This window comes from Talpa europaea (genome assembly GCF_964194135.1).
Source record: "Talpa europaea genome assembly, chromosome: 11".
NCBI classification, from domain to species: domain Eukaryota; kingdom Metazoa; phylum Chordata; class Mammalia; order Eulipotyphla; family Talpidae; genus Talpa; species Talpa europaea.
The window spans coordinates 29,824,848-29,849,763 of record NC_140078.1 but is presented as its reverse complement, the minus strand read 5'-3'; the positions used below and the strand labels follow the sequence as shown (position 1 = coordinate 29,849,763).

The 24,916-nt window shown below is 39.9% G+C and overlaps 1 protein-coding gene across 1 annotated transcript in view; it reads right to left on the bottom strand.

The window, feature by feature from the left end:
• Window positions 1–24,916, bottom strand: part of SPTLC3 (serine palmitoyltransferase long chain base subunit 3) — a gene marked incomplete at both ends in the record, with an annotated part of 127,553 nt that overhangs the window by 27,664 nt on the left and 74,973 nt on the right. The window contains 3 exons of the mRNA XM_084248068.1: window positions 5,103–5,229; window positions 12,370–12,589; window positions 21,502–21,607. Coding sequence (XP_084104194.1) covers window positions 5,103–5,229; window positions 12,370–12,589; window positions 21,502–21,607 — 453 coding nt within the window. The remainder of the gene's footprint in view (window positions 1–5,102; window positions 5,230–12,369; window positions 12,590–21,501; window positions 21,608–24,916) is intronic.

The following is a 24,916-nucleotide window of genomic DNA, read 5'->3' as shown; positions in this document are numbered from 1 at the left end:
TATTGGAAGGTTACTATATGTCAAACACTGGGCTGACTGTTGGTGATCTGAAGACCAGGGTTTCTACCCATAAAAAATCCAGTATCCATTAAGACCTAAGGGGAGGGACATGATGTCTATGAGGTCATTAAACATCAGTGATTCTCAAAGTGTGGTTCCTAGGCAGCGTCATCAGCATTAGCCGGGAGTTATAAAAAATGCAACAAGTATTTCTGATGAGAAATTCTAGAAGTGGGGTCAGCAATATATTTTACTCATCTCTGAGAGGAACTGTGATGCATGTTCTAATTCAAGAAGCAAGGTTGCACATGAAGGACCAGAAAATGGTGGTGGTGGTGTTAATACACAGTGGGAAAGAGTGAAGAGAGGATGGCATACTGGCAAATGCAGTCAGGGGAAGACAGCAAGTAAAAGAGGGAAAAACAATCAGAAAAATGAAAAAAGAAGAGCATCTTCAAACTAAGGGAAAACTATTTTCAAAGAAAGAGAGTGAGGTAGAGCGTTCAGTCAAATCCAACTGGAGAAGAGCCAGCTGAGTAGGTAGAGAGAGATGACCTTTGAGGGAGCAGAGTTCAAGTGCAGGTACAAAGGACAGACTGGAGCTACTTGAACACTGATGGAGAAGAAGAAGGGGCCAGTGAACAGAAAAAGCCACTCTTTTGAGAAGATTTGCAGCACTGGACGGGAAGAAGCTTGGTATCTGCTTGAAGAGGAAAAAGGAGTGAGGAGAGGTGTTTTAGGATGAAGGAAATGAACAAGTTCATGTTGAGAAAAGGGAACTAATGCTTTTAGGAGGTGAGAAGAGAGAAAATCAAGGGCAGAGATGTGAAGGAGATAGCAGATGTTTATTTGCTGAGCTAGGAGGAGAAGGGAGAAGGATTCTATCTTTCAATAAATAGTTGTTGAGCACCCATTATTGTGAGACACTTCTTTCAGTGTAATCAATAAAATAGACAAGGTGTTTGTTCTCCTGGAGATTATATCTAGTAAGGGAAAATATTATGCGAATACTTACTTAATGTTGCAAATGTTCTGAAGGCTAAAACAAAGTAAGGAGTATTAGAGGGAAGAGGCAGAGAGTGTGTGATCTAAGATAGGGTTATTCCTCTAATAATTCTGAATAAAGATGCAAGGAAAATGAGTGTAGACCATGCAGATATTTGAACATAATGCTGTCCAAGAGAGGTAACAAGTGCAAAGACCTTTCTGCAGGAGGTCCTTTCTGCGTTCTAGGAAAAGCAGGGACTCCAGCTGCTTGGAGTGAACAAAGCAAGAGGAACAGTGATGAAAATGGAGGAATTTACAATGTAAAACCTTCTAGGACACAGTCTAGATTTTATACCTGGCATCTTGGGAAGCAGTATAAAGTTCCCAGTGGACAGGTGTTCTGAGTGTTTGTAAAAGAGGATTTTGACTTTGGTGTAGAGAACAAGTCAGAAAAAGGCAAGGGCAGAAGTGACAAGAGTTTTGAGAAGGTTACTTCAATAATCCAAGTGAGAGCTAATAGTGGTAAAGGCGAAACTGGTGAGCAGCGGCCAGATTCTGAAGATGTTCAGAGGAAGCACTGTGGGATTTGCTGATGGAGAAGGTGTGATGTCTATCAGGGAGAAATCCAGGATGGCTTAAAGCTATTGGAAAATTTGGAAAAGGAGGGGAAGACAGCAGATGAGTTAAAAATAACAGTGACTTTATTAAGTGTTTTTATGCATCAAGCATTGTGCTAAGTTCATGATTTTATTACATTCTGACACCCCAGTTTACAATGAAAGGGCTGAGGCTAAGATAAGGTCAACAACTTGCCAATCATGGAGTGAATGGCAACTTGGGGGCTGGACCCCATGCATCTAGGCATAGGTGCACACCCTTCGTCATCCATACAGTGCAAACTCTGCTTTCTCTGTGAAGTGAACGGTTCCCAGAGTTGGGGAAAGGGAGGGTGGGGAGGCAGAGTCAAGACCAGGCGCTCAAGGAGAATACTGGTTGATTCATTGAAAACTATGCATCAAATACATAAATAAATAACAGCAAGACAACCATTGACACTGTTTTCTTTAGGGGAGTCATTAGCATCATTTGGGGTGCACCCTTCTGTGACTGCTTGCGCCTCATCTAAATGAAGAAAATGACTGATCTACTATATTCCTGAGCTTTTCAGAATCGATGCCAATCACTGAGGGCCCCCAATTCCTGCGAGACCACTTCTGCTACCACAACTGGTGTGGAATTGATTCCCGGTGGCTCCCAGTTCTATGATGTAAACATCCCCTCGATCTTGTTTAGCATAAACACTGACCTAAATGCAAATAGGGGGGCAAGATGGAAGTTGAGTCATGACATATTTATTAAGCTGAGCACTGGGTTTGACACTCAGAGGAACAGCACATTAATTCAAGACACATTTCTTGCCTTTAAGGGGCTTACAGCATTGGTTTGGCTGGTGGACCACCCAATATCCATTAGGATAGAGAAACCAAATCTCCACTTTGAGCTCATTGTGCTGCACAGAGTGACAGGCCAGGAGATTAAAAGGACCTTGGTGCATGTGGACTGCACACCCGCAGCCCCTCAGCCCGTGTGCATTAACTCCATGAGCAGCCTGCTGCAGAGAGAAGGTGGCTGTGCAGAAACATTGTCATTTCACTGGGACTGCTATTTCATCTTTGAACCTTGGCTTCAAAGGAACACTGACCTTGTTCCTGTAGCTTGCCTTTCTTTGAAGCGTATGGCTTTGCATTGCAGATTAAAGTGAAGACATTCATCAAGGAACAGATCTGGCCAAGCACTCCCCAAACTCGACCAGAAACAAAGCCTTTCAAGGCCGCAATCACAGTGAGAGTGGAGTGGGCCCAGGATGAAGGCTCAGAGCTGGCGCTCTTTCTCAGATCCTGTTAGCAGCTCTGGCATGACACAGTGCATCCCTTTGAGCTTTGGGCAACTCTACCCCAAGAGGCAGACTATCTCAGCAGACAGGGTGAGTGAGTGAAATATTCCCAACTAGTCCTGGTCCCTTTATTTAAAGCAGGCATTGTTGTAAATGAGTCCAGCAGGATCATTCATTGTGTGCCTTTGAATTCAAAGGACAGTCAGGCAGAACCCTCTGAAACTTGGCTGATGATTCTGTCAATGTTCTTGTCTACTACCTACCTTTATTCATTCCTTTGAAAAGAAATTGTCCTAAGTTTCCCTATGATTTTTCTATGTGGACTCTAAGAAAATAGACCGTTGGCATCATCTCCTCTGTAATTTTTAATCTTTTTTTGCTTATGATGTCAAGAAGAATGAAGTGAGAAACTTTAATCAGAAGGTTAAAAATAATATGCAAGTCATTCTTTACTTAGAAGGTTCAAAGACAGAACCAAAGGAAATTACTCCCATGTCACAGAAAGAAAAATGATGATGGATGACCAAAGAACAAACTCTTTAAATGTAATTTTTTCTGCAGATCTTCAACTGTGATCAATCAGATAAACAGAGTGAGTTCTGTCTGTGATGAAGTGATAAACTAATTCAGAGGAAAGAAGAAAATTATTGTAAAGTTGACGAAATATAAACCAACTGATTCCCTAGTAGAGGGATTAAAAAAATAGTGATACTTATTGAGACATAATTTTCTTCCTAGCTATTTGTCTTTAAAATAAGACAAGCTAATTATGTACATTGTAGGACCAGAGTTAAATAAGTTCACTTCACTTGCATTTTAGCTTAAGTCTCAAATGATTGTTTTCCATTAACAAATGTATGACATTTAAGAAGATCATAAGTATGGCTTTGTGAGAACCTGGTGGTTCAAGACCTGTTTTTCATATAAATGGACAGCTCAGGTGGAAATGGGTACAGTTCTGTTTCTAGCTTCAGGCTTAAAAGGTTGAAAGATGTCTGCTTATTCATTTTCATATACATATTCCTTAATTTACCCTCCGCCCCCAGATTTTGGGTGTGGCCATGTGACTAGTTTGACCAATCAACGGTAAGCACGGTGGTCTGACTTCCAGGCTGTCATAACCTTGTTCTCTAAAATATTGATGGGCCTCCCTGGTGGTGCAAGGGTAAGTTAAGTGTCAGCACTGTGAAGCTATCTGCAGCCACTGCAGCACAAGTTCGATCCCTGGACAGGGAGCTAACCCACATGGCGCAGCAGATCTCTTCTGTCTCGCCTGCTGCTCTCCTCAGCAGTGTATTTCAGTAGATCTGCCTGTTCTGCTCCCCACTCTGTCTCTGATTAATTCTTTCAACCCCCCCACACCTCTGTCCTGTACCCCAGTTCTCGGACGCATAAATAAGTAAATCTTTTTAAAAAATTGACCATGTGATGAGGTGGCCATACCTCACGTTAGAAGCAGCCTGAGTCACTGCCTCCATGGAGGAAAAGGCATAGAGAGTTGTCTAATTTGAATTAGATTTGGTGCAAGGAAGAAATAAGCCTTGATTCCGTTAAGTCACTGATATTTTGAGGGTTAATTTTATCTTAACTATTCTATGATCTTGGAGGATATCCAGTCTTACCTCACTTCCAACATAAGAATTCTTCCTACAGCACTTCCCTTTGAAGTAGTCCAAATACTTTTAAATACTCAGGAAAAATAGCAAATAACAGTAGCAAACAATCATAAAATGCTTGCTACATAATTGTTTTCAGACATAACTTTAGGTATTGTATATGTATTAATTTACCTTATTCTCATAAAACATTAACTCATCAATACTGTTTTCCTCATATTACATCTCTAAATAATAATGATTAAAAAACAAAAGAATTTAGAAAAACAGACTATTAAATCGATTGATCTGTTTGCAAGAAACACAAGGGACAATTCCAACCAAGGACAAACACCCAACACTGCTTAAATTTAACACAACTTATTCTCAAAAATTATCCAAATTTGCTCATTATATTGAGGTAAATCATTATGGTGTGTGTGCATGTGTGTGTGCGTGTTGACAGCAGTACCAGTATAATTAACACATGGATTGATTTACAAATTGGTCTGCATTAAGACAAAGATGTGTATTTCAGGAGGGGGGAGATTAATGGGCTAGAAGGGAAACAGAGAGAAGTTTAGGAAAAGAATTCATGGCAGTGATGTCATTTCAGATCTTCTTACCTTCTGTGGTTCCATCCAGTCCCATGATTAATTTCATTGATCTGATGATGTTCTCAGCTATGGGTGAGCTCATGGATGTGGCATAAGTAGCGCTGTGCGAATGAACCCGTAAATAATCCACAAGTTCCTTTAATAAAGAAGGGGAACACAAAAAGAAGACCAATAAATCTCAGTGTTGGTGGTGAGACTTAAATCTAGTCCCATCCCATCTATCATAGCACAAACATTTGATTTTTGAATGTGGTCCAATTGTCAACGGGAATCACTAAACTATTGATTCTATTTCTTCTTCTTAGTCTCTTCCTCCAAAACCCAGAGCATACACAAAAGCAGAGTGCTGAAAATTCAAAGTTGAGGTGTTTAAGGCAAAACCAGATGTGTTAAGGAAAAATGATCTTCAAACATGTGGAGGAAACCTAACAGATACAAATGCTGAGTAATCAAGAATGTCCAATGGCTAAAATATGTGGCTCTTGCCCTTGATCATGTTACAATAGATTGTGCCCATAGAAAAATAATGGAGGGAAAAGAAATAAGACATGCAAACTATGATGATGCTCCGAAGCTGCAGAAGAAAGAGGGAGTTATTGCTAGCTGGAGCAGGTAGGGATGTCTCCAATGAAGAAGTGGAACTGATTAAGTATCAAAGAACACAGAAAAAGATAAAGAGGAAAAAGAAATCTTGGGGGTTGTAGGGTAGCAGAAGCAAGAGGTGGGAAAGTGAAACAGAGTATAGGTTAGAATGAGATAATTTGGCTATGCCTTAGATAGTGGGGAATGACTGGGAATTTTGTGCAACACCGCTAGGAGTGCTGATCTGCTATAGAATGCTTGTGTCTTGCAGCAGGAGTGACTTTCCACATGCGTCTGATTCCTGAGGCCAAATATAAGGGCGGTCCAGGTGAACCAGCTGAGAGCCCTACAAAGCTTCAATAAACTAGTGCCACGGTGGAGAGGGCCTCAGAGTTGGCATTTGGAGATAGTCAGGCCCAGCTGGCAGACCATCTATTGGCTCACCTGTACTGGCTCATGGCCTGGGACTCTCAAGATGTCTGGCAGAAAAACTAATGAAGTGATGATAATTTTCCATATATATATATACATATATATATATATATATACACACACACACATATATATAACTTTCCATATATATATATGTGTGTGTGTGTATATATATGCAGTACTTAGAAAAATATCTGGTAACTGGTGAATAGCTGATGTCGCTGGCAAATAGCTAATGTCACTGGCAATTATTAATGTATTGTCAGTTCAGAGAGTTCTTAAAATTATAAAATGGGATGGAGGAAAGGGACCAAAACCACAAAATCTCCTTGGAGTATCTTTAATCCAGACTCCTCATTTTGAAGAGGGTCATATTCTAAGGTTACGTAATTATACATTGGTAGCCCTGGATCTCAAACCAAGAATTTTCAGCCCAGCACTTACTCCATCTTCTTTGGGGTGTTAATAAGAATATAAAGAAAGGAAAAGGGCATTTTAAGGGAGGAGTACCCATACTTGGCTTATTGAGTGGCTCATTATAGATAATGGGACTAGAAGGTAAAACCACGGCCAATATTCTTTGGCTGCCTGGAGCTTCTGTTTTAAGAACTTTACATGTATTAACTCATTTAAGTGTCACAATAATTCTATCAGGCAGGTATTATTTTTATCTCCATTTCGTGGATGGGATAACTGAGTCACAGAGAGGGTCAGAAAAGTATTCACCTCCAAAATAGTAGAACCAGTCTTTTGGGCATCAGAGTCTGGTACCAGAGTTCCAACATTAGCACCACACCGTGTTTCTTCTCCAAGCAGAAGATCTGGTCTGGTGTGAGGTGGGGATAGGGGGAATAGGGAGGCAAGAGATGACCACCCCTACTTCTACTTAACACTATGGTGCTTTCCTTAACCCATAGAGATTGCTCCTCTTTTTCTGGGAGAAGGGAAATATTACCAATATACTCAACTGTTTAATATTTGAGTATTAAAGCTTAAGTTCTAAGCCACAGGTAGAACAGGTGTAGGTACTAAGCCATAAATAGCATCACTTAGTCTCAAAATATTTTATGTCTATTATTCTTACTCTCCAGAATTAAAATCTCCTTGAGAGCAGGGAAAGAAGTATACATTTTTCTTATAATCCATAGTGGTGGGTACTGCACAGGAAGAGGTTTAATAGAATGGAAGCATTTTAGAGACTGAGGAAGAATGGTGAAGACTACAGGCAGGGGAATAAGGTGAATTCTTAGGAATAACCACAGCAATATTTTCTTAGCCTTGGGTTGCCCACAAAGATCAGACAATGAAACAAAATAAAGCTGCCTTTGATCCTAAAGGGTCCTTCTTAATGTTCTGACCCCTAGTTTTCCTTCAAAAGTTGAGAAGTTTCAGAGTCAAGGTCACATGAATCCTCAGTTTGAATAAATACTTAAGTAGTAGAGTATCATTCCCTTTTAACACTAAGGATACCTCACTCATATTCTTATTTCTTTTTGACAGAGTCCACTTTCTCTCAGAGTCTGAGTTTGTAGATGAGAGCTAATTTTGCATAAGTGGTTCAGAAAGTGGGGCTCTTTGTGTTATTTCTGCAGAACATCAAGGAAACCCTTGATTCCTGATTTCTGATTCCCTCCTTTTGTTACCCCTTTGGGTTCCACGAGCCATGAATTAGGAATTGGCTTTGGTCTTTGGCAAGGAGAGTCTGGGTTGTGTCTTCCTTCAGGGTGGGTTAGAGGTTTCCTTAGACTGAGGTTTCCAAGTCCATTTGTAAGTTCAAAACCCTGATTATTTTCTCTATCCATAGGCCTGGAGTTCAAGGGCAAGGGTGACTTTTCTTAGGAAATCAGACAGGAGGCTTTTAGAATAAACATCTTGGCATTCATTCCATGACCCCCATTTACTTCAAAGGACTGTTAAATACAGCCAGAGCTGATCACATGGGGCAGACTTGGCTTCTGCAAGGGACCTGCCTCTTCTAGTACTCAGACTTCTGGGGATAGCACTCACTCCAAACGTGGCTTCCCTGCCCACTTCCCTCGTTTAGAGTTTCAGCACTGCAACCCATCAGTTTTGAGGGTTACCTTTACTTCATTCACTTGCAAGTCTCTGGTCAGTCTGTGGACTGTGAAAGTCAGTGGTTAGCACTAGACATGCAAGAAGATTCGAGATCCAAACCAAAGAAAAACTTGGGCCCCAGAAACTAGGGCATGTAGTGTTGACTACATTCCTCAGCCACTGCATCAGTAAAAATTAAAAACTGAAAAATCAAAACCCTAGTCCCATCAGCTCAGACTTTCTTCAAAGAAGTCATTGACAGTATGGAGCCCTGACAGGTGGAAAGTGATAATTTCCTGATGTTTCACATCGAAAGTCTTGAAAATATAGAATGCTCCAGGTTGGGCTTTTCAGAGCTCATCTACAGCCCCTCCAAAGACAAAGAAAGCAAAATAGTAAAATATCCTGGCTTTTAAGAGACTATTTTTCTGAGGTGGGAAGAGAAATTTGAGGCATGGCAGTAAACTCCAGCAATGAATTTGTAGGACATTTTGTGAAAGGAAGACTGAGACAAAGTCAAAATCTTTACTTTCTGTTGGTACTGTCTTAGTACAAACCACTTTTTCTCCCCTTGGATGTTTCTGAATATTTTTTTCTTACATAGTTGTGAGAACATACAATCCTTACCTTGACTTATTTCATGACAATTTCTAGAGCAGCCTAGAAACTGTTACTGGGAAAATAGTCCCTTCTCCTGCCAACACTAATGTTGTCATTTTAAAGGAGACTCAAGGGGCCTCCCTGGTGGCACAGCAGGTTGAGCACAGCGCTGTGAAGCTGTCTGCAGCCTCTGCAGCGGAGGTTCGATTCCTGGTCAGCCAGGGGGATTCCCGCATGGCGTGGCAGACCTCTCCTGTCTCGCCCACTGCGTCCCTCAGCAGTGTATTTCGGTCTTTGCCTGTTCGGCTCCCTGTTCTGTCTCGGGTGAATTCTCTCACCCTCCCACACCTCTGGACTGTACCCCAGTGCTTATATAAATAAATAAGTCTTAAAAAAAAGAAATAAAAGGTTTTAAAAAATAATTAAAAAAAGGATATTCAAGAGCCAGACAGTTTCATCTTTTTTAGGTTTGTGGACACAAGTTCAGATTTTCAAATCTCAACATTTTCAAAGAACCCCATGAACATAGGGAAATTGAGATTATTTAGGGTTACAGAAGATTTTAAGATCTTAGTATGTATATTTAACAGATTATGGCTAATTTATGGTTTGTAGACAGTGATTTAGAATCCTCTGTATTTTATAAGTATCTGTCCTAGGCACTGACTGAGATATATAATGCAAAAGAGTCAAGAAAAATATATAAATATAGGAGACTCTGAAAACTATATTCTAATTATCTTAATAAATATATAGAAATATTATGAACTAGAAAGCACAGTTTAAACCAAACTCAGAAAATTCTTTACAATAAAATTCAAAGTCCCGGGGCATAAAAACTAAGACTTAAATAGAAAGTACACATAATTTAAAATTGACATAATTGTAAAAAATAAAGGAACAGAGCCACAGTACTATATAAGTACTATATAGTACTATATAAGTACTATATAGGTACTATAAGTACTATATAAGTACTATATAGTACTATATAAGTACTATATAGTACTATATAAGTACTATATAAGTTCCATTAGGCTACATGGAAACCATAGTTTAACTGGACTTATCATAAGCTCATCAAAACCATTCTAGAAAGGTGTGTCTCTGAGAGTTTTTTCAAATACCCCCACATCATGACAACTGCCTTATGTTTTCTAGGTTTTGCATCTTGCTATTTAAGCAGTAGGTCTCTGCTCATTATCGGTTAATGGGCTTTGGCCCAGCAATCTCTAATTCTTGCTGCCATCTAGTGGTCAGTTCAGAGACTGCAGTGTAAGATGGAGGTGGAGAAGGAATAAGAAGAGCAGTAAGAGGGAGAAATGTGTAGCTTGCTGGTTCCAAATATGTGCAGAATGAGTATTTTAAAGAGCAAGAAAATGAACATACGCCATGCTTTTTTGCATTGCAAATAAAATAAAAATAATCTTCACAGTTGTTCAGTATCAATCCCATACAAACAGAAGTTCCATAGACAAGAACAAATAGACTGTCAAAATACTCCAACTGACTTCAGAATGGCGAGTCTGAGAGAGGACCACAGTGAACTGGTCCTTTCTTTAGGCTAGCCATGGGCTTTTGTTTGAAGTGGGTATCAAAGGAAGGAACTCAAAGGGGGAAAATGTGACGTTTACCAAATTTGACAACATTGTAAGGATCTGCTTGCTTTAGTTTACACAGGTGCCCTTGGTTCAGGAAACCAAGTTACGCTCAGTTACAAATTTTGTAGCTCAGAACTGCTGCTAAAGTAATCACAAAACCACAAGCTCACAAAGCAACGTAGGGAACTCCTAAATTTGAGATCTTCTGATCCCACTGTTTCGACAGTCTAGGAAGGAAACATTTCCCTTTCACTAGATTGAACTGAATTTTGTAAAATCCTGGGCATTCCTACATTTTTTAGCATTATCTGCTATTTAATACAGGCAAGTGAAGGGAAGATGAGAAAGAATGTTTTGAGCTCGGGAGAAAATTGTGCTTACTGAAGCAAGGGTGAAGTTCATTGAGAAATCTGAACATTTTAAGCATTTATGCATCTTATGGCAGGGCAATAGCCACCATGAAATATATTGTTTTAAGACATGGGATTACAATGACTGGTCAGTTTTCTGCTGCCCTCCCTGTTTTGTCTGAATGGTTGACCAGGATTCTGAACTCTTGTTCATGCTAGTGATAATGAGTAGGAAGTAGGGAATTTTAGGCAAACTGTTGATGCTGCCAGCATGTACTGTTTTGGGGTCTTCTCGGGGGAGCAAGTTATCACCCACAAAGTCTCTCTGAGATGGATGTAAGCTCGTATGAGAGAGCTATCAGGATTTGGCTGCAACTATCATATCAAGGAATAATCAAGTAAATTTAAGTTCCTTTATCCCTTAAGTCTAGGTTCTGTTGGGGGAACAGTATGTCCTGAGTGAACTCCACTCACTATGTTTTATGGACTCCACCCCCACCTCCCTGACAAAGAGATGCTAGGAACTGAGGACTACAAGTCCCATCTGCCAGGACCCTAGAGTTCTTGAAAGGGGGACTGCTGGGAACTAAAGGTGGAGCTGAGCAGCCATGCTTGGTACGAAAATAAAAACATGTGGTGCTGCAAGGGGCTGCTTGGTTTTGCCTACCTGAAGCGTGCACCCAGGATCCCAGCTTAGACAGCGTTACCAGTAGGGTCTCTCTCTTTTTCTGCTTCTCCTCCTTTATTTCTCTTGTAAATAAAGCTTTAATTAGCTTTTTTCCTGTGTGCCTGACCTTGGGTCTTTTTCTGAGTTTTTTTTTTTAAGCACGTAAGTGAAGACTCACACCCAGGCCATAATATTTCCCTTTGGGATTTCCTGTAACAGTGGATATTTCATTTTTCTTTTCTTTTCCCCTCCTCTTTGAACTTCTTTTAAATACTTTTTGCTTTATATTGGCAATCCCGTTGATAATACTGACACCAGAATGACAACGCAAACACCAGAATAATCCTATTAGAAAAAAAATTAAGCCACACTGGTAAGACAATAGAAGATGACAAGATCTGATCGATGGCTTATTCAAAATTGTAGAAGAGAATTATTTTGTAGCGAAAAAGCTTATAAAACTTAACTTCTGTTCTTGCTACCACTAAGCTTAAAACCCACATGCAGGACAAGGTTAATCTCCTGAATATCTGACTTTTGCCCACCATTGCCGTTACCAGCTTTGTGCTTTACATGCCAGAACAAACAAATTATTTCTAGTTCTGTAACATCCCCTTATCATCTGGGGAGCTTATGCCCTCTCTCTGAAATATAAACCCTCCCCCCATAATTTGTCTACAGGACTGATATCAATTCTAAGATTTCTTAGATGTTAACTGCAGTTAATCATCTCTCTCCTTTGTATTAAGTCTTTGCCTTGTGTACACGGCTAGTGATTACCGTTCACATGTTCCAGTTCATTATTAGAAGGTGGGCTCCTGGCCATTCTGGGACTTTCTAGGCTGTGTCCCCACTGTAGTTATGCAGCACTGATCAACTGAGGTGAGGTGCACTAAAATAAAGCTTTAAGGGAATTCAGAGAAAATCTGCAAAATTCACCCCCCAGGGCAGTTAGGGTTTTAGTACCCACATAGAGGTAGCTCTCTTACCTTTCTTCCAGCTATGTAACCTCCCGAGGATCCAAAGCTTTTGGTGAATGTGCCCATTAACACATCAACATCACGAGGGTCCATTCCATAGAATTCCACAACACCTCGACCTGTGGGGCCCACAGCTCCAATACTGTGAGCTTCATCTATGTAGAGGTAAGCCTTGTATTTCTTCTTTAGAGCCACAATCTGGGGCAGATGCACAATGGAACCTTCCATGCTAGGGCATAAGGAGAAATGCTTATCATTCGTGTGTATCCTGGAATTTCTGTGTCAGTCTTGCTTCCAGTGTTTCTCAGACAGTTGACTGATACCACTCAGGGATGACACGGACATGTCATTCCTTTTATTTGACAGAGACAGCTCTTTCAGCTTATAAAAGTAATCTGGCAATATTTTATTTGAATGTAAATTATTCAATGAATTTGACTTGCTATCGCTAATTCCCAAATAACCAATTATTATATCAATACATGTTGATCAACTTATTTGTAAAGCTGTTTACTGTAACTGGATGGACCATTTTGTATTCCAGGTATTTTGCTAGCTTTAGTTAAATTGCTCTATAGTGATACGTTTTTATCAGCCTGCCATTGTCTATTTGACCAGTTCTATTTGACTAAATCTTAAGTGCTTGAACTACCAATTTTTTTTTTTAAAGGAGAGAAAAGCACACAAAAGCACGTTAGGTATAGTGTTAATTAAAATACAGTAAGAGGGCCTCCTCTTGTGGCGCAGGTGGTTGAGCGCCGCTGCCTACAGCCTCTGCAGCACAAGTTTGATCCCGGCCAGCCAGCAAGGATCCCACATGGCGCCGCAGACCTCTCCTGTCTCATCTCCTGCTCCCCTCAGCAGTGTTTCATCAGTCTGCCTGTTCTGTTCCCCGCTCTGTCTCTGGTGAATCCTCTCACCGTCCCGCGCATCTGGCCTGTACACTGGTTCTTGTATAAATAAATAAATAAATCTTTAAAATAAAATTTGGAAAAAGTAAAATACAATAGGAAACTTCTGTTTAGTGCTCAAAGAAGTGAAAGTCCTTTTGGAGATATGGGTGGTTATCTCCGCTTTCTGTTCCTTTAGGAGAATGGTTCTCAAATTTGAGGGAACATTAAGATTCCCTGAAGGGTTTGTTAAAACACAGATTTCTGGACCCTATCCATCCAAATTTCTGATTTAGTAGGTCTGGGGTAGCCTCAGAATTTGCATTTCTACTAGGTTTCCAGGAAATAACCAAGTTGCTGAATGGGGATAACACTTTGAGAAATACTGTTAGAGATGAAACATTTTGTTTGAGCCCTCAGTGCTTAATTTTTCATGGTATTATAAACTGTAAAAATACTGCAAGCAAGGGGAAATATAAAGGAGACATGCAAGTAAAATTAAAATTGATAGTTACATGGCACCTATGAAACTCAATGGACTTAAAAGAATTTTTGCCTTTAATCAGTTCTCAGAGAACTTTCTAAGTTCTCTCTATGCCACACACAGTTTTGATGGAACTGACAGGCAAGTTCAAGGAAAACACGCCCTTACCACACAAAGGAACTTGTCAAACAATTCAAGCAACTTGTCAGTTTCATTCAAGTAATAATCTATTGATGCATACAGAGTTGAATTTCTCCCTTCTTTCAAATTAGCTTATTTATTAAATTTAATGTGTTAAAAATAAACTTAAGTGTCTGGTTGATTCAGTCAAAACAGTCCAACTGGATATTCAGCCACCCAGACCTGTGGGTGTTGGTTTGGATGGAGAACAGTGATCAAGTACAGCATTTTTGCGTGCTTTTCTAAAGAGCAGTTTTAGGGTCACAACAAAATTGAGCAGAAAGTACAAAGATTCCCTTTATACTCCCTTCTCCACATGTGCACAGCTTCATCCATTATCAATATCCCCACCAGAATTGTTCATTTGTATAGTGTACATTAGAATTCACCTCTCTCTCTCTCTCTCTCCTCTCTCTCTCCCTCTCCCCCCCTCTCTCTTTCTCTCTCTCTCCTCTCTCTCTCCCTCTCTCTCTCCCTCTCTCTCTCTCTCTCCTCTCTCTCTCTCTCTCTCTCTCTCTCTCTCTCTCTCTCTCTCTCTCTCTCTCTCTCTCTCTCTCTCTCCCCCTTGCCGACGGCCGGGGAACGAACCGGCGCCGCAGAAGCTGCGGGCAGGCTCGCAGCCCAGCGCTCAACAACTGCGCCACCAGGGGAGGCCCTACAATTCACTTTTAATGCAATAAATTCTATGGGTTTGGTCAAATGATATATCTATCATTATGGTGTCATACAGTTAAGGATAAAAATCCTCTGTCTTCTACCTACTCACCACCCCTCTCCACTTCTGATCTTTTTTACTGTCTTTAGAGTTTTGCCTTTTTTGGAATGTTATAGAGCTGGATCATACAGTATAAGCCTTTTAGACTGGTTTCTTTCATAATATGCCTTTAAGGTTCCTTCATGTCTTTTCATGACTTGTTAGTTCTTTTCTTTTTAGTGCTGAAAAATACCTCATTTTGGATAAGTGATTTCCACAATTATCCATTCACCTATTGAAGAGTATCTTGGTTGCTTCCAAGTTTTGGCAATTAGAAATTGTTGCTATAAACATCTATGAGCAGGTTTTTGTGTGGACACAGGTTTTCAACTGCTTTTCATAAATGTCGAAGAGTGAGATTGCTAGATGGTTTGCTAAGAGTATGCTTAATTTTATAACATCAAATTTGCTTCCTAAAGTGACTGTATCATTTCACCTTCCCACCAACAATTCCCATTGCTCCTGGCCCCACAGCTTCTTCAGTCTTTCTTGTTGACATTTTTCCAGATTTTGGCCTTTATAGGTGTGTATCTCATTGCTTTAATATGCATTTCCCTGAAGATGGATGATGTAGAGCATCTTTTCATCTCTGTGTGTGCCACTTGTCCATCTCCTTTTATATTACATGTTTTATATATAATCATATTGATAATAATACACATTACTTATTATAATAGAGATGCATGTTAAGGTCTTTGACCAATTTTTGAAATTGGTTTGTTTGTTTTCTTATTGTTGAGTTTTGATACTTTATACATTTTGGATAATAGCTCTTTATCAACTGTGCCTTTTGCAAATATTTTCTTCCATTCTGTAGCTTATTTTCTTATTATCTTGATAGTGTCCTTGGCAGCGCACACATTTTCACTTTTAATTAAGTCCAGCTTATTGCGTTTGTACTTTTCACAAGGTCATTTTGAATGACTGTTTGTAGATTTTAATGAAAGGAAGACCAAGTGGACTCTTCTTTTCTTATGCCAATTTGTGAGTTAATTCCAATTTTTTTTAGATTGATTCCTTGAAATTGTTTCCTTAAAGAGTAGGTGACAGAGTCACCTGACTGCCAAACTTAGATTGTAGCCATCCTACTTACTAACCATGGATTTGGGCAACTGCCTTAGTTTCCTCATATGAAACATAAACATGATGATGGAACCTTCCTCAAAGGACTTTGTAATGATGACAAGAAGTATTACTTGTAAAATGCCTGACACATAGTGTGCATTAGGTTGTTCTTGTTGTAATGAAGCCTAACTTGAGAAATTGGGAACCCTTGATAATGTTCTGTGTTGAATCTTCTGGGACTAAGGCATGTGGATGTCATTGTGGGTGTCACACATAATAAATGGCTAGATGCCCTCAAATTCTAGAATTGTCTTGCCATATTTAATGTTATAAGTTGGTAACAGAAATATGTTAAAAACCTGACATGTCACAAACAGCCATTCTTTGTTCTGGATCTGAATCTGGCAGGAGCCAGAGTTAATGTTGAACAGTTTGCAGACACTGAAGGCAGCTAATTAGCCATCCTTTGCTGGGGCTGGTTTAGCTGATTTTAAGAGTCTGCCCACCTGGTTTATATTTCTTTCTCTAAGATTAATGACTTTACGATACTGCTGATTTCTGGAGTTAATGCAGGGCACACATGAGTCCTAGGGAGAATTCAGCTTTTATAAAGAGTTATATTCATCTACACTAAGTTTTCATTTTCTCAATGTGACCAAATTTGAATGGAACCTTTTCCTATAGTGGGATATTGAGTTTGGTGCGTGCATATAAAGGCTATCTATGTTATTCCTATGGATTGCTGTCAAAAAATGCAGTGCCAAAAACAATAAAGAAAACAAGAACAGTGTTTTATTCTTTTTTTCCTGAATGGAAGGTTCTGTTTTCCTTTGACTTCAATAGAAGAAAAACAACTAAAATACAACCATAGGTAAAGATAATTCCACTAGTTAATTTGAAGCTCTGTGCAGGGACTTGAATTATTCTTAAACCAGCAAGCCAGTGAATAATTTCTTTATATCTTCTTTATTACATAATGTATTAGCTAAGTGACAAGACTCATTTTTGAAATCTCCCTCTCAGCACCTTCTCCTCCACATATAAACCATATTATCCACTGGCTGGATTGGGAATTAAACCAATAGTTTGCCAACTTACATGGTGGAAAAATCTCCGCGGTGGGCCCAAAGTATAACCTAAGACAAGAAAGGAAGGTGGAAAGAGAGAAAACGAGGAACTAAGACTAATTAAAAATAAAGTAACTGTAATTTTTTTATTCTTTGATTTTCTTTGTTTAAACCAAATAATAGGTTAGAATTTACCACTGAAGTTTTCAAACCTTCAACTTATATTATTTTGGGGAGGAGAATGACTTCCACTCGTTGAGTAAATGGCCTTCTGAGACTTCAATGTATGCATATAAATGTATTTGTTTAAAGGGCTGGATATTATTTCTTGATTCATTTTCTCCTGAAAGTTTGGGCTCTAGCTAAGCTAGTTTATATCCCAGGTTATTTGGGACTCCCTTCCCTTCCCTAGTATATTTTTGAATAATTTTGAGATTTCTCAACCACAATAAGAAATCTGGACTTCTCAGAGACACAAAACTAGACAAATGTGACTTAAAAACAAACACAGATGAGAGCACTAAAATGGTACCACTGTATTTGTAAATCAAAAATTCTCCCTCAATTGATTTCACATTACTAACTGTAGCCCTTTGGAAAAGTTTGTGGGAAATAATTTCTTTGTCTGGTGATAGCAGCAAAAGAGAGCTTCTAGGTTCCCATGGAACTTTAGACTTCAAGTGTGAATCACCCTCTTTTATAGATGAAGAAATTGAGTTCCAAATAAATTAATGGGGAAGGTGGCCAAATGGGTGATCTGGCAGTTTCCATGTTTACTTCATTGGATGAGGGCACATGGGTTGACTCTTCTGTTTCTGTCTCAGCAGGACCTCTGGCTTGAATCCAGCTTGGTCCTCTCAGTTATCTGTCTTGGGGCAACCTACTAGGCCTCTGACATTCAGTGCCATCATGCTCATGAGTTCAAGAACCTGGGAGGATTACTCAAGATAACACATGTGAAATGTTTAGCAAGAAGTAGACACATGGGAAATGTAACTTGCTTCCTCTGACACCTGTTCTCCAGGTAGATTTAAAGCAAACAACCTCACTATGCAGAAGATTTATTGAGCTGTAACCTCTTTAATTGAAAATAAATTTAATGATAAAGAAAGTCAAGCTTGGTGGTAGGCTCACTATGGGCTGGGTTTCTGCCAATACCTAGCTTACATGATCTCACTTAATACTTACAAAAGAGCCCTACGCAGGGCATACTGTTGTAGGCAGTAATACCAGACTTGAACTCAAGACCACCTCTAAATCCAGACTCCTCTATATTCTATATCTAACCAGATGCTAGATGGATGGTAACAATACTATTGTTGTTACTATTTTACCATAAGCTATTACCATAACTTCTTTTTTGACGATTACTGATTTCTTGAACTTGGTATATAGCCTTATCTATCTTGATACCTGACTGAAAATTTCTGACTTAACTGGTTGCTCTCTTGTGGAGTTACAACAAAAATGATTTATGTGAATTATGTGGAAGGGAGACTTTGCCCATCCCAAAATACAAGCAAGAGAAAAATATCTTGGAATGAAAATTTAAAGGAGGATTTGTGTCAATATTAATAAAGTATGTGTTTCACAATACAGCTCTAAAGAGTAGAAGTATATTTGTCAACTATTGATTTCACATTACTAACTATAGCCCTTTGGAAAAGTTTGTGGGAAATAATTTCCTTGTCTGGTGATAGCAACAAAAGAGAGCCTCTAGGTTCCCAAACTGTATTCTAGTTTTATGTTACAGATGAGAAAACAGATCTTAGGAGGTTGCAAGGCCTAAGAGGTACCCTGATTCCTGTCTATGATGGAGAATGAGATCATAGCCTCATTAAAAGATAAGATTCCTGTGTACATGTGATAAAAGCAACATCTCTGTGAAAGAAAGGCCATGGGAAGTAGAAACTTCACTCTGGATAAATGCCAAGTGGACCAAGCCCCAGTGGTAGATTGCTTCCAAAGATGGCTGTTTGCAGGTCCTTCCATTCCTGCATACACCAGCCAATTGTCTCCTCAAGAGGTGGGGTCTATTTCCCCTCCCCTTGAATCTGGACTGGCTTGTAATGCACTGTGCAATAATAGAGTGTGGCAGAAGTGACGCTGTACCAGTCCCGGGTCTAGTATTTAAAAGGTCAATAGCTTCTGTTTTTGTTCTCTTGGGAGCCAGCCACCATGTTGCAAGGAAGCTCTGACCAGATGGTTGAACCAGAAAGCCGACATAGAGAGCAAGCAGTCCAGAGGAGAGACAAGAACAAGGCACCATAGACAATCCCAAGAGCCCGTGTGTGTGTGAGGTCATTTTGGATGTTCTAGCCCCAGCTGAACACCCAGCTGAATGCAACCCTATGAATGACCCCAGCCAGCATCATGTGGAGCTGAAGAACTGCCCAGTTGGTTTAGACAGCCGCAGTAGCCTGGGAAGTAATGACTCATTTCTGCATAAATCATTATGCTTTGGGGTGATTTGTTTATAGTAATAGATAACAGAGTAGTCACTGTTACTAGTGAAGCCTAAGTTGTGGTTTTGTGTCAAACTGGCGTGGAGCCTGAAGTCTACACCCAGCTCCTCTGTCCTACTGATATCACAGTGGGACCAAGCCCAACTAGCTATTAACAAGCCCTGCTGCTGGAATGGTTTCTCTGTGTAACTGATGGAAATATTTGACCATAAAGTGCTGGTGGTCCACTTAATTTCAACTATGATCAAAGTGCTTTAAAAGCAACTTTCCTTTAGTGGGAGCAAGATCTGTTTATTTGAAGTGGGTTCTGTCTACTCTGGTTCAAAGAGATGCCCAGTTTCTTCTCCCTCAGCAGATCTGCCCTCCCTCTTGTCTAGCCTGAATGGCAGGTGTTTAGATAAGAATTCCCTTCCCAGGTTGGCAGCTGGCACAAATCAGAAAGACTCACGCTTGAGGTTGTGACAGCCCAGAGTCAATATGAGATTATTTCTTAAAAGTAACAAGTTCAGGGCCAGTGAGTAGTTAAATTATTCTACTGCTGAGTTTTTCAACCTCAACACTGTTGACTATTTTTTTAAAGATTTATTTATTTATGCATACAAGAGCTGGGGTATAGGCCAGAGGTGTGGGGAGGAGGGTGAGAGGATCCACCAGAGACAGAGTGGGGTGCAGAACAGGCAGATGAACTGAAATACACTGCTGAGGAGAGCAGCAGGCAACACAGTAGAGGTCAGCTGCACCATGTGGGTTAGCTCCCTGGCTGGGGATCGAACTCGTGCTCCAGTGACTGAGGATAGCTTCATAGTGCTGCGACTTAACCCCTTGCATGACCAGGGAGCCCCAACACTGTTGACATTTTGGGTCAAATGAGTCTTTGTTGCAGGGGACTACCCTGTGCCCTGGACTCCATGTGGTGACATTCCTGGCCTCTGCCCACAACATACTGGTCGGACTCTGCTGCAGTGATGACAAATGAAAATTTTCATATGTGTCTGGGGGTCAGGGTGGGTTGTGGGAAGAAATTACTCTGAGAATATTGATCTAGGGTGATCCCAAAGGCTTCATAAGTAGGACATTCTTTTGGGGTGACCTGAGGAGGTATGGACAGTTGATATAGAAAATCAGGTACTAGAAACTGGAAATGCCAACTTTGCAACCATACAGTAGCACTAGGACCAGGCATTGGGGCCATAAGGACTAGAAGAAAAGTAAAATGATACTGGCCTTACTACTACTATTTTTAATACCATAATTATTATTATAAATTTGGGAGAAATTTCTTCTTTGTTCCAAAAGGAATGGAAACAATTTTTTTTCTACTCCTATTGCTTATTTATAACAGAAACAATGTGCACCTGGTGAATGATTAGATTCACTGACTGAGAGAATCACTACTTCTGTTTCTCAAATCTCCTTTGCAACCACACGCCTCCTACTTGGGAAGTTAAGCTACCACTCTCTTCTTAATATTTTTCATTGGTGTCTCATAAGAAGCAACCCTGTCAATTCCTCAACATTAGAAATGTTGGAAAATTGATTTAGGGATGAACACTCTGAGAAAATATTTCCTTGCTGCATGGACTCAAACATCCAACAGAACAAAAGCTTGGAGGCAATTTCCATTTCAGTAACAATAATTGATTCAGACAGCAAATGAAGCAAATTCAATCACAACATGCGACATGAAAGTGCAGCTGTGAATGGCTTAGTGGGTGTTTTTTCTGCTCAGCTTAAAAAGAGGAGGGAAAAGTCAGATCCAAGTAGACCTTCAGATCTGACTCTTCCTCCTCCCTGAGCCCTGGATTGGGAATTACATTCAGAGTTAGCCCTACCTTAAGGAAAATGAGCAGCCCTTTTGTATTCTGATGCTAACTATTGGCCAAGTCCTACCAGCAACTGGAGGTTGGTTGCACTAGCCAGTTAGGGGCCATTAGCAATACCTACTGAAGTTGCAAAGGCAAGGGATAAGTCAAGGCAGTGAAAATAATCAACAGTTAGCAATGTCCTCTGAGGACATCTTCACAAACATGCGTGCTCCCAAGGTGCTCCGCCATGTGTATAGTTGTTAAAGTGAGAGATGATCAACGTCTCACAGCTCCCATTAATAGCTCTGGCTTAGGTCACTTAACTCTACCTATATCTAACTCATTTTTCCATGTAGCTAGGAGAGGTCAGTCTTACTCCATTTGTTACTCGCGGGCCTCGTATGTTAAAACGTTTCTGGTTACTCACATACCTGTAGATGCCTTCCACCAGGATGAGAATCTTTTTCCAAGCTCTGCGAATTCGAGGTTGGCCATAGATTACAGCATCTCTCAGGAGCTTCTCTAGGCTTTGCATGTCTTTAAATAACAAGAAAAAAGAAATTGAGTCATGAGGTGGTTTTTCTTTTCTTGCCTCATTTTCTTTTTTATGGAGGCAATGAGAGATTTTCAGCTCAGGTGCAGATATGAACTTTAGATCTACAATACAATCTTAATTTGAAAAGATGCACATACTTCTGAATTGCTGATTTGAATACTCTTGCATGTCCACTAAGCACTAGTGATACATTTCAAATGACCACCGAAGGAGAATCTTAGTAAAGATAAATGTAAAATAGTCCAGTCAATATTGGTTTTGGTTACTTTACACACAGCTCTCAAGAGGGCAGATATCCATTGGCTTAACAATGATCTAGGCTGAAGTTGCTGGTATTACTGGTCTCAATGGAGAGCCCCTCAGCTACGTCTTTCAATCCCTAACAAGAGATTGGATCTGGTTTAGGGCACCCCTTCAAGTGGGGTAAATGCATTAGTGGGTATATTTACTTTTCTATACTGGAACCCTGCCACCAAGCCCAATAAAGTCACAAGGCATTTTTTTGAAATAGAATTGTGGATGTTGTTTCCTTGTTCCTAACTTAGTTTCAGCTCTGTGACTTGCTTTGGCTAACAGAATGCAGAGGAAAGGCAGAAACCTTGACCTTGAGAGGGTTATATGTTTTGGCTTTTCCTTCTGCTAGAGACATGATAAGAACCTTCTGAGACTAGTATATCAATCCCAGCAGAGTTTGAGACAAATAAGGCACAGTTACTCCAGCCTACCTGCAGTCCCAAGAGAGAAATAAGCACTGATTGTTTAATGCCTCTGAGATTTTTTTTTTTTGAAGATTTATTTATTTATGCATTCAAGAACTGGGGGTACAGGCCGGAGATGCAGGGGGTTGAGAGGATTCACCAGAGACAGAGTGGGGAACAGAACAGGCAGAGTGACTGAAATACACTGCTGAGGGGTGCAGCAAGCAAGGCAGGAGAGGTCTGCTGCGTCATGTGGGAAACTCCCTGGCCGGCCGGGGATCGAACTTGTGCTGCAGAGGCTACAGATTGCTTCATAGTGCGGTGCTTAACTCCTTGTGCCACCAGGGAGGCCCCTGCCTCTGAGATTTTGAGGTTGTTTGCTACAATAATAGTCACCTAATAGCTTATCAAAAGACCATTCTTCCACTTCTAGGCCCTGCTTATCCTCCTGACATAGTTCTCAATGTCTCCCAACACAGATCCCAGCTACCCTATGTCATATGTGATTTCCACCTTTAGTCTGTCTGGTTCCAACCATTCAAAATCTTTTTTTTTGGTTTTCAATAATTCAGATTTTCTTTACTCTTGGTATCTGCTTTACTTACCTGCTTTTAAAGCACTTATTATGTTGTTTATTATTTGATTTTATATCTCCCCTTCAAGGAAGACAGGGACCTTATTTTGCTCACCTTTTTTGACCTGTGTACAGTAACAATATTAAATCAATATTTGATAATTGAACCAGTTTTCTTTTTCATGGAAAAGTCAAAATTGTGTCCTGTTCATAAAATAACAGAGTAGGAAATAGGAACGGGAATGACTGAAGGGCAGATGGCCTCTTGCCTGAAATATTTCTTTAACCATGTGTTCTGCTTTGAGTTTTTAAAATCATTTTATATGTCTTTTACATAGTTCTTCAGTTTTTTACAACATATGCTTTCTCATCTCCATTATAGTCCCTGTGAAATTCCTACCACCGATTCAAGCAGCTACCCTCTGACGAGTCCCTGATGTTTTACTGACACTACATTATTAACCACTAGATGGCAGACAAGGAAGTAAAATGCCATTTTCTTATTTTGAGACTTTCAAGGATAATAAACTTTTATGGGTACAGACATTTTCACTTTGCTTTAGCGTGGGTTCCTAAGATATTGAAGGAGCCCATGTATCTTGGAATACCAGCTCCCGTTTCTGTAATCTTCGTGGAATGGTTGTCTCTGAAGGGAATGAAGAGATGAATAACAGTATTCTTGTTTAAAGAATGTTTTTCCATCTAGGAATTTGCATTTATAAGTGTTTATATAAAAATGATCCAACCTGGGTGATTTCCAATACCATTGTAATAGAAACAAACCCAAATGAACTCAATTATCAGTGATTTGAAAATAAATAACTAGGGCCTCCCTAGTGGCGCAAGGGGTTAAGTCTCAGCACTATGAAGCTATCTGCAGCAACTGCAGCACGAGTTGGATCCTGATCCCCAGCCAGGAGGTGACCCACATGGCGCAGCAGACCTCTCCTGTCTCACCCACTGCTCCCCTTAGCAGTGTATTTCAGTAGATCCACCTGTTCTGCTCCCCACTCTTGTCTCTGGTGAATCCTCCCAGCCCCCACACACCTGGCCTACACTCCAGCTCTTGTATGCATGAATTAATAAATCTTTAAAAAAATAAATATCTAGGATGTTGAAAAATTGTAAACCCAGAGATCATTATATATGTGTATTACAAAGCCAAGAATTTGTAAACCCAGAGATGTTGATCTATCTATCATCTATCTCTCTATCTACATTAAAAAGTTTATATACCTATTATAAGCTTCATCCAGGATTAGTTTTAAATGAAACATCACTAAATAGAAGATTTTTTTTTCTCCATTCTTTTTATAACAAACACAGCATGAAAACAAGCTTTTAAAAGATGATGACGTGTTATGCATTTTGCAGATGGAAGCTAGAGGAACTCTAGTCTCTTCCATGGCAGGAGACTCATCCTGCTCAACATGAACTCTCCATTCCCTGGGGAGTCTCATGGGGGAAGCTTTGGGTGAAATTTCATGAAATTTGTGGTGTCCATACACTGAAATCTTTAAGAAGAGTGAAAATTAATCAGCTGTTTTACCCCGATGGAACATGGATTCATTGACCTCCTAGAATCAGGAAACTTAAACAGAGAAAAGGCTTACTTCACTCAGGGTGGGATTCTGGATCCACATTAGTCTCATAGTTTCTCTGTTTTTTAGTTGCTCTATAATGCTAGAGTGTGGGCCACAGACTGCAGGATTCAGGGGAATGTGATGTTTGTTCTAGAGGCCTGTGGGATTCTACTGTTTCAGCAAGCAACGTGCTAACATCTGTAAAGGATTTTAAGATAATGATGCTTAATAAAGCTTTTATATTCACAAGATGTTAATCCTCATGACACCTCTGAGAAGTAAGGAAGAACTACTAGGTTTTTGTTTTTTCAGATGAGCAAAGTAGTGGCAGAAGGTTTGTAAAATCCAAAACAAGCAGAACCTGAAAACCTAAACTCAAACCAATTTCTCGATGGTTTATAAAGAAACCATGAGAAATAGAAATTAAAATAAAAA